The sequence below is a fragment of the Canis lupus genome, chromosome 26 (assembly GCF_003254725.2).
Source record: "Canis lupus dingo isolate Sandy chromosome 26, ASM325472v2, whole genome shotgun sequence".
Taxonomy (NCBI): domain Eukaryota; kingdom Metazoa; phylum Chordata; class Mammalia; order Carnivora; family Canidae; genus Canis; species Canis lupus.
Genome location: NC_064268.1, coordinates 25,573,992 through 25,591,810, shown reverse-complemented (window position 1 = coordinate 25,591,810; position 17,819 = coordinate 25,573,992). Strand labels below are relative to the sequence as shown.

At 44.6% G+C, this 17,819-nt stretch overlaps 2 gene segments (V, D, J or C); both read right to left on the bottom strand.

The window, feature by feature from the left end:
- Positions 1-17,819, bottom strand: part of LOC112676301 (immunoglobulin lambda variable 1-40-like) — a 274,011-nt gene that overhangs the window by 189,297 nt on the left and 66,895 nt on the right.
- On the bottom strand, positions 13,881-14,465 carry LOC125753700 (immunoglobulin lambda variable 8-61-like). The segment is given in 2 exon segments: positions 13,881-14,215; positions 14,315-14,465. Coding segments are annotated over 2 exon segments (381 nt in total).

Below are 17,819 nucleotides of genomic sequence, written 5' to 3'. Positions count from 1 at the left end.
AAGGATGGAGAAGAACCCCAACTTCTCCCTCCACCTGTACATCCCCAGGACCCCAGCCACAGGGAGGGAGAGCTAGGGGCTCTCTATCATCCTTTCAACCCCTGGGGAGAGGGTGTCAATCTGGTCAGTCACTGCTCTGCATCCCATCTTCTCCCTGATGTCCTCTTTGGCAGGAGGACCCTCCTGAACTGTGGGGTCTGGGCTTTATAGCAGGTGGGGCCTGGGCCCAGGCTCAGGCAGTGACTTCCTTCCCAGCTGCAGCACCCCATAGACCCTAGGGACAGGCTTCCAGTCCCCGGCTGCCCCAGACCCGGTCACCCTTAGCTAAAATGAGGGGACAGGAGCCCGGAACATAGCCCCCTGCCTCCAGTGCTGAGTACCCTGCCCATTATGCTTGGAGTAGGCAACACCCAGGTCACACCCAACCTTCTTGAAGCTTCACCTAATGACCCCAAATGGCTCAGAATCCCCAGCTGTGGCTCCTCCGTGGGAACTGTCTCCAACTGTCCCCACTGCTCCACTGCTTCTCCAGGATTAGAGTGAAGCTCGAGGTCAGCATAATACCCAGGGCAGGGAGCACATGGACAAAGACATCAGGGATGCTGCCCCCATGGACTCCAGTGTGGGTCCCTGAAACCTAGTCTCTCTCTGTCTCTGTGTCTGTCTCTGACTCCACTTCCTTCCTATGTCAGCTGAGCCTCTGTCCACACTCCTGGTGGGGAGGTCACAGGCTAGACCTGTCTCTACAATGATTTCTGTTTCTGGCCCCAATTTCCAGGTTTATAAGTAATCACTCTTTAGTTTTCAAAGTCCCTGTGTTGCAGCTGACGGGTGTCCTGCAGTCGCCATCAGAACCACAAGGACAGATCCGACCATGACGTTGGTTATGGAGAGGCCGAGACCCTCACAACAGAGGACCTTCTGTTTCTGAAGGGACTACATTGGCTCCCACCATCTGTGACATTAGAGGTTGTGGTTCAATTCCAGGCACGGCTCTGAAACATCACAATGACTGACCCCTCCGCCCAGGAGACACACTCTATCATCTGGACTAGGGGGCTCAGGTGCAGTTGCTTTGCTCCCTTTTCAAACTGTCCAATTCCCTCAGGTCCCCACCTTCCTGTCTCCTCCCTTTGGGAACATGGGGTCACACCTCCTTGGAGCACTAGATGGGATGATGTCCCCCTGTGAACTCTGTCATGGACCCCAGACTCCTAGAAGACATTTTCTGCCTGCACAAAGGTGCTGTCACTCTGGAGTTAGTTTACTGAGTTGTGACAACACATGGGTGTGGTGTGACCTTCGTCACAGTGCCGTGTAAGAGAGTAACATCACCACAAATACAATCACTTCATACACTCCCCCTCCTCATTCCACCACCCGCTGTCAATCTCTGGCCTCCTTACCACCTCTACATTCTCACCTCTTCCAAAATACAATGAAATTTCAATGATGTGGATGTAGCCTTGATATTTTCTTCTTCCATAAAAAATGTGCATTTAAAACTTATGTATATTTTTCGACTTGAGAGCTTCTTTCCTTATTTTGATTAATATCCCTCTCTCTGGACAGCCTGGGTGGCTCAGCGGTTTGGTGCCACCTTCATCCCAGAGCATGATCCTGGAGACCCGGGATCCAGTCCCACATTGGTCTCCCTGCATAGAGCCTGCTTCTCCTCTGCCTGTGTCTCTGCCTCTTTTTCTCTCTGTGTCTCTCATGAATAAATAAATAAATATTTTTTTAAAAAGACTGTGGAAGGAACCACCATATCCTTTGACAGATGAATGGATAAAGAGGATATATACAATGCAATATTACTCAGCCATCAGAAAGGATGAATTACCTACAATTTATGTCGACATGAATAGAAATGGAAGGTATTGGCTGAGTTAAAAGAGTCAATCGTAGAAGGACAATCATCAGATGGATTCACTCATATGTGAAATATAAGAAATAGTGAACGATGGGCAGACCAGGTGGCTCAGCGGTTTAGCAGCGCCTTCGCTCAGGGCCTGATCCTGGGGTCAGGATCAAGTCCCATGTTGTGCTCCCTGCCTGGAGCTTGTTTCTCCCTCTGCATGGGTCTCTGCTTCTCTCTCTATGTGTGTCTCTCATGAATAAATAAATAAAATATTTATTAAAAAAAGAAATAGCGAACAGGACTATAAAGGAAAGGAGGAAAACTGAGTGGGGGAAAGTTTGAGAGGAAGACAAACCATAAGAGACTCCTGACTCTGGGAAACAAACAAGGTAGGGAAGGGGAGGTAGGTGGGGGAAGGGCTGACTAGGTGATGGGCACTAAGGAGGGCATTGAAGGGATGTGTACTGGTGATATATGTTGACAAATTGAGTTTAAATAAATTATTTTGAATAATTGTGATGCCTGGGTGGCTCAAGTGGTTAATAATCTGTCTTCAGGCTTAAGTTGTGATGCTGGGGTCCTGATATCCAGCCTTGCATTGGGCTGCCTATTCACCAAGCAGTCTGCTTGTCCCTGTCCCCCAGCTCCTCATATCTCATCCCATATCCTCTCTTTCAGATAAATACATAAAATCATTTTTGTGTTGAAACACACATTTAGGGATGCATAGGTGGTCCATAGATTAAGTGTCTGCCTTTGGCTCAGGGCATGATCCTGCAGTCCCGAGATCGAGCCCCACATGAGGCTCCCTACAGGGAGCCTTCTTCTCCTTCTGCCCATGTCTCTGCCTTTCTCTGTGTATCGCTCATGAATAAATAAATAAAATCCTTTAGAATAATAAATATGCATCTATAGGGGCTCCTTATTGGCTCACTCACTGGAGGGTGGGATTCTTGATCTTGGTGGTAGGTTTGAGCCCCATGCTGGATGTAGTCATTCCGGAAAAATAAGATCTTAAAAAAGTAAAATGTAAATATACATGTAATGTTTCCTAAAACATAGTATGATGGTGTCTGCAGTCGTCTGTATGGACTTCATCTACTATTCTACACGTTTTATGAGTAAACAAGTATTAGTTATGTTAAAATTTATTAGTATTAATAAACATTTTGTCTAACAGTTTAGAGAGTCCATGGATATTGTCTTTAATAAAGGAAAGGGTTACAGGGAGACACCATTTCATGCCAGCATCCCGGGGGGCATTTGCTCTACTGCTGTCACCAGTAACGGGATTAACTACCTTAGTGCATGTGTTCCTGCTTGGGAGCTATGGCCCCAGGACTGTGGCCCACCCCCTCATCTGTCTCTATCACTGTGCTTAGCATCACTGTCATGCACTGTAAGCTCCACAGAAGGTGCTCAATGATGAGGACCAGATAAAAGACCCAGGGGTTTTTGTCTCACTTCCTCCTTATCTGAGATGCTGTGGGTAAGTGTAGCAGCTCCCACTACCATGTCGTGTAAAACAGTAATAGCCTCGTCCTCAGACTGGGCTCCTGTGATGGTGAGGGCGGCTTTGTTCCCAGAGATGGATCTAGAGAAGCAATCAGGGACCCCAGAGGGGCAGTCTTTTGTGCTGTAGATAATCGTGCCAGGAGCCCGCCCTGGGGTCTGCTGGAACCAGTTGGGGTAGTTACTTGTAGTGACTGACCCAGAGCTGAGGCCACAAGTGAGTGTGACTCTCCCTCCTGAGGACACTGACAACAATGCCTCCTGGCCACCACAATCTGAGAATTTGGTCCTAAAACCAAGAGGAGAGAAAGGTATAGTTATGGTAGACAAGGGTCACATGAGTCCCTGCTTTTATGTTCCCCCAACAGATGCAGAGTCCATTTCCCTGACCTGAGCCAAGAGCAAGTAGCCCGAGAAAAAGCACCATCCAGGCCATAGTGGGGACCCTCACTGGAGGTGGACTCCACAAGCTCTTTGGCTGGAGTAGGGTGTCCCTGGCCTTTTCTTGACTCCAGATCTATTATAATAAACAAGTGCTTTATGCAAATCAGCTTCCTGTCTATCCCTCCCCCAAGATCACCTGCAAATCACCTGGGAGATCTTGAAAGGGACAGATGCTGGGACCTCACACACACAAACGTCTGCAGGGTGGCCTGGGACACTGATTGTCAGGAAGACATCTTTGATAAATCACCTTCAGTATGACCCTGGTGACCTCCACCCCAAAGTTCCTCACTGAGAATCCTGACAGCTGTATGAGGAGATGGATACATTCTCCAACTCCTGGCCCTGCCTCTAAATCACCTCAACTCTAATCACTCTCTGAACATTTCCTTCCCTTCCCAAAGACATTGCTTATTTCCTTGGAGGATCCTAGCAGCCACTCCTCCATCCATGAGGATACCAGGAATCTCAGAGTCCATGTGACAGATGTAGGGATGGTGGTCTCAACTTAGTTAATCATGGACAGTGTCTACAAATAGTCCAGGGGGTGCCAACTGAAAATGTCTCTTTATGAGAAATGAACCCAATACTCTGAACATTTTGAACTCCATTTCCCTTTGTGCTCTGCTGAGGATTGGATGGTCCTGGAAGGCTGGGGAAGGAACCTGGAGAAGAAGAACTGGCAGGAGCAAAAAGGATTCTGTAGGAACAGGGGAAGATGAGGCTCAGGCCTCGTGTTTGCCCCAATGTTAGATACCAAAAGACTGACATTGATTTTGGAATTACTTGTAAATTGTTGGTTTGATAAATCATGCATGTTTTTTCCCTTTCTCTTCATGTTTGAGAGCCTGAACTCATATCAGAGAACAATATTCATGAATTTCCTATTAAACAAAGGCATCTCTGACACTTTAGAAGACAAAAGGAATTTCACATCTATCAAATTTTGAGATGAGGAATGGTATCCATACAAAAGAAAAAAAAAAGAATTGGGAAAGCTGAAAACACAACAATATCTTTCTCCATAGATAACTATAAAGTACTGATATAAATGAGAAAATCCAGTAAGAAATAACAACTAAAATGATGCAGATAAAGGACTCAGGCACTTACTGCCTATTTCATCAAGAGCACAATTGGAAGTCATACTTAGAGCAAGGGTCCCTAAGGGTGTCCACCTGGACACATTGCCCCAAGCCTTCCCCAGACACCAGCGTCCTATTGACTTTCCAGTGGGGCAGATCTGGGTGGGAATCTACAGCCAGAGCAGAATGGATGGATTGATAGACTGGAGACAGAATCAACCAAGTCCCCAGGAGTCCTCTCAGGCAGGAAAGTGATAGAGCAGCGCCCCCGTGGGTCCTGAGTGATCCTACATGAGTCAGGCAGGAGCTTCCTCTGGGCAGTGCTTGTACCTCTGAGAGGACATAGTGATGCAGGCTGACCAGAGCACTCTAGAGATCACTGTGTCCTCTGTGGTGTGTCTTGTCACATCACTGTTCTCTCCCACAGGGTGTCAGGGAACCAGCACTGGGAGCTCAAAGGCTCTACCCGAGTTGGGGCATCTGATGCATGGCTCAGTGCCTCTTCACATCTGCTCCCCTCATTCCATGTGCCTCATCACTGAGAGACTGAACACAACTAATCTCAGCCCCAATCGTCCATGGTTATGAAGGTCAATTTTTACCCAAGGGATCACATGGCTTTTAGTAGTTCATATTTTGAGTCATTTCTGCAATTCATAGCTATGTTAATAAATGATATCTTCCTGAAATTTAAATCTGATACTCGAGAGGGGGCAAGATAGGTGGAAGAGTGGGGTCCCCAAGTCACCACCAACTTAGCTAGATAGCTTTCAAATCATCCTGAGAACCTATGAATTCTGCCTGAGATTTAAAGAGAGAACAGCTGGAATGCAACAGTGAGAAGAGTTCCTGCTTCTATCAAGGTAGGAAGACGGGGAAAAAAGAAATAAAGAAACAAAAGGCATCTGAGGGGGAGGGGCCCTGAGGAGCTGGGCTGAGGCCGGGGCGAGCGCCCCCAGGTCAGGAGAGCCCCGCCTGGAGGAGCAGGTGCTGCTCCAACCTTCCAGGGATGGACAGGCAGCTTGCAGGGAGTCGGAGCAAGGACACCAGGAAGGTAGGGATGCCCTCAGGCTCCTGGGGGCACTAACAGAGCCCCTGCCCCTGGGGAGAGCCCCACACCCCATGGCCGAGCTCCTTAAAGGGCTGCAGTGTGCCCCGCAGCCTGGGAGCAGCTCGGGGGGGCTCAGGCAGAGGTTCCGTGGAGGGGGCTGTGCGGCCGGGAGCACGATTCCAGCAGTACAGGCTGGAGAGTCCAGGGCACCGGGGACACAGCCCAGGATCTGGACTCCCCCCAGGACAGGTGGGGGCAGGAGTGCCGAGGACAGCGAGGACACCTGCCGCCGGGGGCCCCGAGCTGAGTAGGTCAGCGGCCCCGCCCGGGAGCATCCAAGCCCTGCAGACTGGGAGCTGCAGTAGTTACTGTGGGAGCAGACTCCAGGGCTGGGGGGCTGGCCGCTGCCACTGCTGCTGTTCCTCTTGAGGCCTCACAGGGTAAACAGCCCCCACTGAGCCTCACAGTGGCCTCACTGGATAAACAGCTTAAACATCTTTCACTGAGCCCTGCACCAGGCAGGGGGCTGAGCAGCTTCCCCAAGTACTCATACCTGAGAATCAGCACATCAGACCCCTCCACCAGAAGACCAGCTACGACGGACAGGGGAAAAACAAATTATTGACCAAGCAGCACTGGAAAGTTCCAGGGGAAGTCGAGGGGTTTACAGTATACAGAATCAGAGGATACTCCCCCTTCTTTTTGTTTTCTGTTTGCCTCCTCCCCTTTTTTATCTTTTTTTCTTTTACTTCTTTTTTCTTTATCTTTTATTTTCTATTCTCTCTTCTATCTTTTTCTCCTTTTTTCCAGTAGAACTTGTTTTTCGCCACTGTGCACTGAGCAAAATTACTAGAAGGAAAAACTCACCACAAAAGAATCAGAAACAGTCCTCTCAAAAAAAAAAAAGAAAAAAAAAAGAAACAGTCCTCTCTACCACAGAGTTACAAAATTTGGATTACAATTTAATGTCAGAAAGTCAATGCAGAAGCACTATTATAAAGCTACGGGTGGCTCTAGAAAAAAAGTATAAGGGACTCAAGAGACTTCATGACTGCAGAATTTAGATCTAATCAGGCAGAAATTAAAAATCAACTAAATGAGATGCAATCCAAACTAGAGGTCCTAACGATGAGGGTTAACAAGGTAGAAGAACGAGTGAGTGACATAGAAGTCAAGTTGATGGCAAATAGGGAAAATAAGGAGAAAAGAGAAAAACAATTAAAAATCATGAGGATAGATTAAGGGAATTAAATGACAGCCTCAGAAAGAAGAATCTACGTTTAATTGGGGTTCCCGAGGGCGCCGAAATAGACAGAGGTCCAGAATATGTATTTGAACAAATCATAGCTGAAAATTTTCCTAATCTGAGAAGGGAAACAGGTATTTAGATCCAGGAAATAGAGAGGTTCCACCCCCTAAAATAAATAAAAAACCGCTCAACACCTCGACATTTAATAGTGAAGCTAGCAAATTCCAAAGATAAAGAAAAGATCCTTAAAGCAGCAAGAGGCAAGAAATCTCTAACTTTTATGGGGAGAAATATTAGATTAACAGCAGACCTCTCCACAGAGACTGGCAGGCCAGAAAGGACTGGCAGGATATATTCAGGGTCCTAAATGAGAAGAACATGCATCCAAGAATACTTTATCCAGCAAGACTCTCATTCAGATAAACCACATCTTCTTTATCCATTCATCTTTCGTTGAAAAGATGTGGTTTATGTATACAATGGAATATTACTCAGCTATTAGAAATGACAAATACCCACCATTTGCTTCAACGTGGATGGAACTGGAGGGTATTATGCTGAGTGAAGTAAGTCAGTCAGAGAAGGACAAACATTATATGTTCTCATTCATTTGGGGAATATAAATAATAGTGAATGGGAATATAAGGGAAGGGAGAAGAAATGTGTGGGAAATATCAGAAAGGGAGACAGAACGTAAAGACTGCTAACTCTGGGAAACGAACTAGGAGTGGTAGAAGGGGAGGAGGGCGGGGGGTGGGAGTGAATGGGTGACAGGCACTGGGGGTTATTCTGTATGTTAGTAAATTGAACACCAATAAAAAATAAATTAAAAAATTAAAAATAAAAAAAAGAACTTATTAAACTCAACACCAAAGAAACAAACAATCCAATCATGAAATGGGCAAAAGACATGAACAGAAATCTCACAGAGGAAGACATAGACATGGCCAACATGTATATGAGAAAATGCTCTGCATCACTTGCCATCAGGGAAATACAAATCAAAACCACAATGAGATACCACCTCACACCAGCGAGAATGGGGCAAATTAACAAGGCAGGAAACAACAAATGTTGGAGAGGATGCAGAGAAAAGGGAACCCTCTTACACTGTTGGTGGGAATGTGAACTGGTGCAGCCACTCTGGAAAACTGTGTGGAGGTTCCTCAAAGAGTTAACAATAGACCTGCCCTACGACCCAGCAATTGCACTGTTGGGGATTTACCCCAAAGATACAAATGCAATGAAACGCCAGGACACCTGCACCCCGATGTTTATAGCAGCAATGGCCACGATAGCCAAACTGTGGAAGGAGCCTCGGTGTCCAAAGAAAGATGAATGGATAAAGAAGATATGGTTTGTGTATACAATGGAATATTACTCAGCTATTAGAAATGACAAATACCCACCATTTGCTTCAACGTGGATGGAACTGGAGGGTATTATGCTGAGTGAAGTCAGTCAGTCGGAGAAGGACAAACATTATATGTTCTCATTCATTTGGGGAATATAAATAATAGTGAATGGGAATATAAGGGAAGGGAGAAGAAATGTGTGGGAAATATCAGAAAGGGAGACAGAACGTAAAGACTGCTAACTCTGGGAAACGAACTAGGGGTGGTAGAAGGGGAGAAGGGCGGGGGGTGGGAGTGAATGGGTGACGGGCACTGGGGTTTATTCTGTATGTTAGTCAATTGAACACCAATAAAAAATAAATTTAAAAAAAAGACTCTCATTCAGAATAGAAGGAGAGATAAAGAGCTTCCAAGAAAGGCAGGAACTGAAAGAATATGTGACCACCAAGCCAGCTCTGCAATAAATATTAAGGGGGATTCTGTAATAGAAGAAGTTCAAGGGAACAATCCACAAAAACAAGGACTGAATAGGTATCATGATGACACTAAATTCATATTTTTCAATAGTAGCTCTGAATGTGAATGGGCTCAATGACCCCATCAAAAGGCGTAGGGTTTCAGACTAGATAAAAAAAGCAAGACCCATCTATTTGCTGTCTACAAGAGACTCATTTTAGACCTAAGGATACCTACACCCTGACAATGAAAGGTTGGAGAACGATTTACCATTCAAATGGTCCTCAAAAGAAAGAAGAAGTAGCCATCTTCATATCAGATGAACTAAAGTTTATCCTGAAGACTGTAGTGAGAGATGAAGAGGGACACTATATCATACTTAAAGGATCTATCCAACAAGAGGACCTAGCAATCATCAATATTTATATCCCAAATGTGGAACTTTCTCCAAAATAGACCACAGACTGGGTCAGAAATCAGGTCTTAACACCAAAAGATTAGCATTATCCCTTGTATATTTTCAGACCATAATGCTTTCAAATTAGAACTAAATCACAAGAAGAAGTTTGGAAGGATTTCAAACACGTGGAGGTTAAGGACCATCCTGCTAAAAGATGAAAGGGTCAACCAGCAAATAAGGGAAGAATTAAAAAGATTCATAGAAACTAATGAGAATGAAGATACAATCATTCAAAATCTTTGGGATACAGGAAAAACAGTTCTGAGGGGGGAATACATCGCAATACAAGCATCCATCCATTCACTGGAAAGAACTCAAACACAAAAGCTTACCTTGCACCTAAAGGAGCTGGAGAAAAAACAGCAAATAGATCCTACACCCAGAAGAAGAAAAGAGTTAAAAAAGATTTGAGCAGAGCTCAATGAAATGGAGACTAGAAGAACTGTGGAACAGATTAACAAAACCAGGAGTTGGTCCTTTGAAAGAATTAAAAAGATACATAAACCATTAGCCAGCTGCATACAGCAATTTGGCAGTGTGGCAGGATACAAAATACATGCCCAGAAGTCAGTGGCATTTCTATACACTAACAGTGAGACTGAAGAAAGAGAAATTAAGGAGTCAATCCCATTTACAATTGCACACAAAAGCATAAGATACCTAGGAATAAACCCAACCAAAGAGGTAAAGGATCTATACCCTAAAAACTATAGAACACTTCTGAAAGAAATTGAGGAAGACACAAAGAGATCGAAGAATATTCCATGCTCATGGATTGGCAGAATTAATATTGTGAAAATGTCAATGTTACCCAGGGCAATTGACACATTTAATGCAATCCCTATCAAAATATCATGGACTTTCTTCAGAGAGTTGGAACAAATCATCTTAAGATTTGTGTGGAATCAGAAAAGACCCCGAATAGCCAGGGGAATTTTAAAAATGAAAACCAGAGCTGGGGGCATCACATTGCCAGATTTCAGGTTGTACTACAAAGCTGTGGTCATCAAGACAGTGTGGTACTGGCACAAAAACAGGCACATAGATCAGTGGAACAGAAGAGAGAATCCAGAAGTGGACCCTCAACTTTATGGTCAACTAATATTCGACAAACAGGGAAAGACTATTCATTGGATAAAAGACAGTCTCTTCAATAAATAGTCCTGGGAAATTTGGACATCCACATGCAGAAGAATGAAACTAGACCACTCTCTTTTACCATACAAAGATAAACTCAAAATGGATGAAAGATCTAAATGTGAGACAAGATTCCATCAAAATCCTAGAGGAGAACACAGGCTACACCCTTTTTGAACTCGGCCACAATAACTTCTTACAAGATACATCCATTAAGGGAAAAGAAACAAAAGCAAAAATGAACTATTGGGACTTCATCAAGATAAGAAGCTTCTGCACAGCAAAGGATACAGTCAACAAAACTAAAAGACAACCTACAGAGTGGGAGAAGATATTTGCAAATGACCTATCAGATAAAGGGCTAGTTTCCAAGATCTATAAAGAACTTATTAAACTCAACACCAACTGTGTGGAGGTTCCTCAAACAGTTAAAAATATACCTGCCCTACGACCCAGCAATTGCACTGTTGGGGATTTACCCCAAAGATACAAATGCAATGAAACGCCGGGACACCTGCACCCCGATGTTTATAGCAGCAATGGCCACGATAGCCAAACTGTGGAAGGAGCCTCGGTGTCCAACGAAAGATGAATGGATAAAGATGTGGTTTATGTATACAATGGAATATTACTCAGCTATTAGAAATGACAAATACCCACCATTTGCTTCAACGTGGATGGAACTGGAGAGTATTATGCTGAGTGAAGTAAGCCAGTCGGAGAAGGACAAACATTATATGTTCTCATTCATTTGGGGAATATAAATAATAGTGAATGGGAATATAAGGGAAGGGAGAAGAAATATGTGGGAAATATCAGAAAGGGAGACAGAACGTAAAGACTGCTAACTCTGGGAAACGAACTAGGGGTGGTAGAAGGGGAGGAGGGCGGGGGGTGGGAGTGAATGGGTGACGGCACTGGGGGTTATTCTGTATGTTAGTAAATTGAACACCAATAAAAAATAAATTAAAAAAAAATAAATAAACTCAACACCAAAGAAACAAACAATCCAATCATGAAATGGGCAAAAGACATGAACAGAAATCTCACAGAGGAAGACATAGACATGGCCAACAAGCACATGAGAAAATGCTCCGCATCACTTGCAATCAGGGAACTACAAATCAAAACCACAATGAGATATCACCTCACAACAGTGAGAATGGGTAAAATTAACAAGGCAGGAAACCACAAATGTTGGAGAGGATGTGGAGAAAGGGGAACCCTCCTGCACTGTTGGTGGGAATGTGAACTGGTGCAGCCACTCTGGAAAACTTTGCGGAGGTTCCTCAAAGAGTTAAAAATAGATCTGCCCTACGACCCAGCAATTTTACTGCTGGGGATTTACCCCAAAGATGCAGATGCAGGGAAACGCCAGGACACCTGCACCCCGATGTTCTAGCAGCAATGTCCACAATAACCAATCTGTGGAAGGAACCTCAGTGTCTATCGAAAGATGATTGGATAAAGAAGCTGTGGTGTGTATACAATGGAATATTACTCAGCCATTAGAAACAACAAATACCCACTATTTGCTTCGACGTGGAGGGACCTGGAGGGTATTGTGCTGAGTGAAATAAGTCCATCGGAGAAGGCAAACATTATATGGTCTCATTCTTTTTGGGAATATAAAAAATAGTGAAAGGGAATAAAGGGAAAGGAGAGAAAATGAGTGGGAAATATCAGAGAGGGAGACAGAACATGAGAGACTCCTAACTCTGGGAAATGAACAAGGGGTAGTGTAAAGGGAGGTGGGTGGGTTTTGGGGTGACTGGGTGATGGGCACTGAGGGGGCATTTGACGGGATGTGCACTGGGTGTTATGTTGTATGTTGGCAAATTGAACTCCAATAAAAAAATAAAATGTTATGCAAATATTAAGTGTTTTAAATGACCACTTTTGGTACGTTGTTAGATTGAATGTAAATATGTTGTTATATTTTGTTTCCTATGCTTATGAAGCACATGGATTTTTAATTTTCTTATTTAAAAAAATCTTAAATTTAGAATAAAAGAGGAAAACTAGGTTTATAATACATTCTAATTCATCCTTCTTCTCTTAGTATTCTCATGATTCCCTATTAAATGCTTGATAGAATTCTCTAGTGAAGCCGACTGGCCTGAAGTTGTTTGTGGGAATGATGTCAAGGAGAGTGATGAAGAATTTCAGTGTAAGTTCTAGCAAACATGAAATACATGAAGTGTTTCCTCATTCCTTGTACAAAATCTACAATGTATCAATTATGGCTGCAGATATGTCTTATTTGCCTGTAATTTTCCTTTACATTTAATATGACTGTTGATGTAAAATTAACTGCTAATTCAATTTTCCAAGTTAAGTTAGTATATCAATATTTAATAAAAATAATGCGTTTTGAGGCAAAAAATAATAGAAACTACCCATGTATAATGTCAGGTCTTGCACAACCTTAGAGGTACAAACAAATCATATATAAAATATCATGCTATCCTTTGTCTCTAGATATTTCCTTGGAAACCAATGGTAGTCAGGAACCATAATGCTGAGATTGTACAGTCTGCAGGCTGAATTACAAATCCATTGGTCATGTATTGTCCCTCAATTCTATATCTCCTGGGCATGCACTGCTCCACTGCAGGCTGTTGTGACACCAGTAGATTGCGATTTTGAGTCAGTTTCTCAGTGTTCTTGGATCTTTAGTGCCATTTGGGGAATGATTGAGTCCGAAGATGTTACTCTCTTTGCATTTAAAGGGATATTTTCAGGAATAATTTTATGTTAATAAAATAATAGATGCTTCTTAAACACTCACTTTCATGCATATCTCTTGGGATGCTTATTAAAACATACATCTATGAACACCAATACTGGTTTCAGATGTAGAAGTATAGGATGGGAGGTTGCAGGTTTATTAGGCTTCACATTATGAAAATCTTAATTCAGTCTTCACATCAAATTAGCGAATAAAGTGAGATCTACCAATGCTTTATTTATAGTTTATTAATAGTCCTCATAGATAACAGTAGATTGAGTGTCAGTATTGGTTTATGGATAACGGAAGGGAAACTGCACTCCTGAACATTTTAGGCAGAAAGGGTGCAAGGAGGCACAGTCTTGGAAGGTACATTGGAGAAATGAACACACCTTGCAGAGATGGAATGGAGTTGATTGCCACTAAGCAATGAACAGAGTGGCACCCAGGAGCTTCACTTCCTATGGTGATGTTGACTCTTTCCCCACCTCACTTTCTCTCCTGCCTCTAAGGGTGAGGCCATGAGGAGGTTTTGGTTGCACTTCCCCATAGATTTAAATCACTGTGTAAGCACCACCACTCATATACAGCGAACAGTGGTAGTCAGCCTCATCCTCAGGCTGGGCTTCTGTGGTGGTGAGGGCAGCTTTGTTCTCAGAGATGGATCCAGAGAAGCGATCAGGGACCCCAGAAGGGCGGCTGCTTGTGTCATAGATAATCCTGCGAGGAGCCTGGCCTGGGGTGTGCTGGTACCAGCCAGGTTTGTTACCTGTAGAGACTGACCCAGAGCTGAGGCCACAAGTGAGTGTGACTGTCCCTCCTGGAGACACTGAGAGTGATGGCTCCTGGGTTACCACAGTCTGAGAATCAACTCCTAAAATCAAGAGGAGAGAAAGGTGTTGTTATGGAGACAAGGGTCACATGAGTCCCTGTTCTTATGTGCCCTCACAGATGCAGAATCCTTTTCTCTGACCTGATCCATAAGCAAGGAGCTCAAGAAGAAGTAACCTCCAGACCATGGTGGGGACCTTCATAAAATGCAGCCTGCTCAGGCTCCTGGGCTGGAGAGGGGTGTCCTGGGTCCTTTTTATGCCTTCAGACCCATTAGAAGGAAAAGACGCTTCATGCAAATCAACTTCCTCTCTCTCCCTGCCCCAGAGTCATCCACATATTCCCCTGGGCAATCTTGAAAGAGGCAGACGCTAAGGACTCACAGACAACAATGACTGCAGGGTGACCTGGGACACTGAGTATAAGGAAAACTTCTTTCACCAAATCACCTCCCTATGATCCTAGGGACCTCTGTCCCAGGGTTGCTCTCGGAGAAACCTGAAAGCTATATGAGGAGATGGCATGTGTTCTTCACCTCCTGGCCCTACATCTAGTTCACCTCAAATCTAACATATCCCTGGAAAATTTTCTTCCCTCCCCAGTGACATTCCTTCTTGTCTCCTTGGAGGATCTTAGCAGCCACTCCTCCAGCAGTGAGGACACTGGGTATCTCAGAGGGTGTAGGGATGGTGGCCTCCTCTTAGTTAATCATGGACCCTGTCCTGCAGTAGTGCAGGGAGAGCTGACCGGTGATGTCTCTTTATCAGAAATGAACAGAACACCGTGAACAAGTGAACCTCAGGGAGCATTTTGAACTCCATTTCCTTTTGTGTTCTGCTGAGGATCAAAGGGTCCTGGAAGGCTGGAGAAGGGATTGGAAGGAAGGAGAACTGGCAGGAGGGTAAAGAGTCTCCAGGAATAGGGGAAGATGAGGCAAAGGACTCATGTTTGTCCCAGTGTGAGATACAAAAATGACTGGCATTCATTTTGGAATTACTTGTCAATTGCTGTTGTGATAAACACTACAGGATTATTTTTCTTTCTCTTCATGTTTGAAAGCCCGAACTCATATCAGAGAAAAATTACTCATACTAAATGATTTTCCTATTAAATGAACGCATCCTTGACCTTTAGAGAATGATAGGTAATTTCATATCTATCAAATTTTGGGATGAGGAGCAATATTCATACTCAAGAGTAAAAAAAGAATTGGAAGGCTGAAAACACAAATAATATCTATTTCTGTAAGTAAGTAACTCTAAGGTATTGGCAGAAATGAGAAAGACAGTTAAGAGAGAACTAAATGATGGAAGATAAAGGACTCAGGTACTTACTGCATATTTCATCATGAGCACATTTGGAAGACATAGTTATCAGCAAGGGTCCCTGAGGGTGTCCACCTGGACACATTGCCCCAGGGCTTCCCCAGACACCAGGGTCCTATTCACTTTTCCGTGGGGCTTACCTGTGTGGGATCTGCAGCCAGAACAGAATGGAGGGATTGATAGACTGGAGACAGAATCACCCAAGTCCCCAGGAGTCCTCTCAGGCTCGAAGGTGATAGAGCAGGGTCCCTTTGTGGGTCTTGAGTGATCCTTCATGAGTTGGGGGAGCTTCCTCTGGGCAGTGCTTGTACCTCTGAGAGGACATACTGATGCAGGCTGACCAGGACGCTCTAGAGATCACTGTGTCTCCTGTGGTGCATACTGTCACATCACTGTTCTCTCCCACAGGGTGTCAGGAAGCCAGCACTGGGAGCTCGGGGGCTCTACCCAGGATGGGGCATCTGATGCATGGTCCAGTGCCTCTTCATATCTGCTCCCCTCATTCACGTGTGCCTCATCACTGAGAGACTGCACACAACTAGTCTCAGCCCCAATCCTCCCTGGTGATCAAGGCCAATTTTATCCTGTATCAAATGAATTCTAGTATCTCAGATTTTGAGTCAATTCTGTGATGATATCTCCCTGCAATTTAAATCTGATACACTTCTGTTGGGTTGTGCTTCCTCCCGTGATTTGCTAGAATGATAAAATAAGTTTAGAATACATGAATTTTGTTTTAATATATATTTTAAACCATTTTTTTCAACAAAGACTTAAACACTGTGGGTGACAGAACCAGTCTAATTGGTTCTGGACCCAGGAAGGACCCAGGACCCTGGAAGATAGGTCAGATGTTGACACAAAGAATTGATGACCACCACCTGTACCCAGATGACAGGAGCAAGAAGCAGAGCCAGTTCCTCTCCTGTCCCGACCCTTTCTCTTTCCCCTAGGGGAAATTCCGTGTTCAATCAGTGGGGAGGTGAAGAGAGGATCCAGGTCATGGTAGAGAAGCCACTGAGCTCTGCCTACTGTGATCTGATTGTTGGCATTGGGACAGTCGCTTCTCTGAAGAGTCCTATACTTTCCCCAGGGAACATTGCAGTTCGAGTTCATGAAACAAATATATATTTATTGTATGATTGTCCTGTCCATCTACCTTCCACGAAAATCATGTCTGGACAGGGTACTCCATGGTGCGGTGGAAGAGCAAATATGGGGCCTGTGTGATTCAGAGCTGAGAGCTCTTGTGGCTCCAGGGTTGCAGGTGCAGGAAAGTCACCCACATTGAGGACCCTGCTTGCTCTAGTGTGCAGGGGCCAGTGATAGATGTTCCTGGTCTTCCTTGCCCAGACCCTGAGCTCTCAGGAGCAGCCCAGCAGCGCCCACTGCTGGCCTCAGACTCCGTGCACCCCCAGCCCATATCACACACCCCAGCCCTCCTGGAAGGGTCTCTGTCATTTGCATTTGGACCCTTCTGGTCACACCCAGAGCAGTAGAATGAGCAGGTCAGCTCTGTGGGGTTGAGCCATTCATTTTTCCAGGGCATCAATGCTCTCAGTTAGACAGCTAACTGAAATATATATGTCACAGTGTGTTTCAGGATTCCCTGACAGTGGAGTTGCATCTGCCTTGTCCCAGGTTTCATTACTAGGACATAATGAGCTTGAGTCAAGCTCAAGATTTAAAGTTCCCAGGGATCCCTGGGTGGCTTAGTGGTTTAGCATCGCCTTTGGCCCAGGGCATGATCCTGGAGTCCCAGGATCGAGTCCCATGTTGGGCTCCCTGCATGGAGCCTGCTTCTCCCTCTGCCTGTGTCTCTGCTTCTCTCTCTGTGTATCTCATGAATAAATAAATAAAATCTTTATTTAAAAAAGGAAATAGCAAACAGGACTATAAAGGAAAAGAGGAAAACTGAGTGGGGGAAAGTTTGAGAGGAAGACAAAACATAAGAGACTCCTGACTCTGGGAAACAAACAGGGTTGCAGAAGGGAACAGGGTTGCAGAAGGGAAGGAGGGTGGGGGATGGGCTGACGGGGTGATGGGCACTAAGGACGGCATTGAAGGAAGTGTTGGTGATATATGTTGGTGGTGTATGTTGACAAATTGAGTTTAAAAAGTTATTTTTAATAATTGTGATGCCTGGGTGGCTCAGGTGGTTAATGATCTGCCTTCGGCTTAAGTTGTGATGCTGGGGTCCTGATATCCAGCCTTGCATTGGGCTGCCTATTCAGCAAGGAGTCCGCTTGTCCCTGTCCCTCAGCTCCCCCTATCTCATCCCATCTCTCTCTTTCAGATAAATACATAAAATCATTTTTGTGT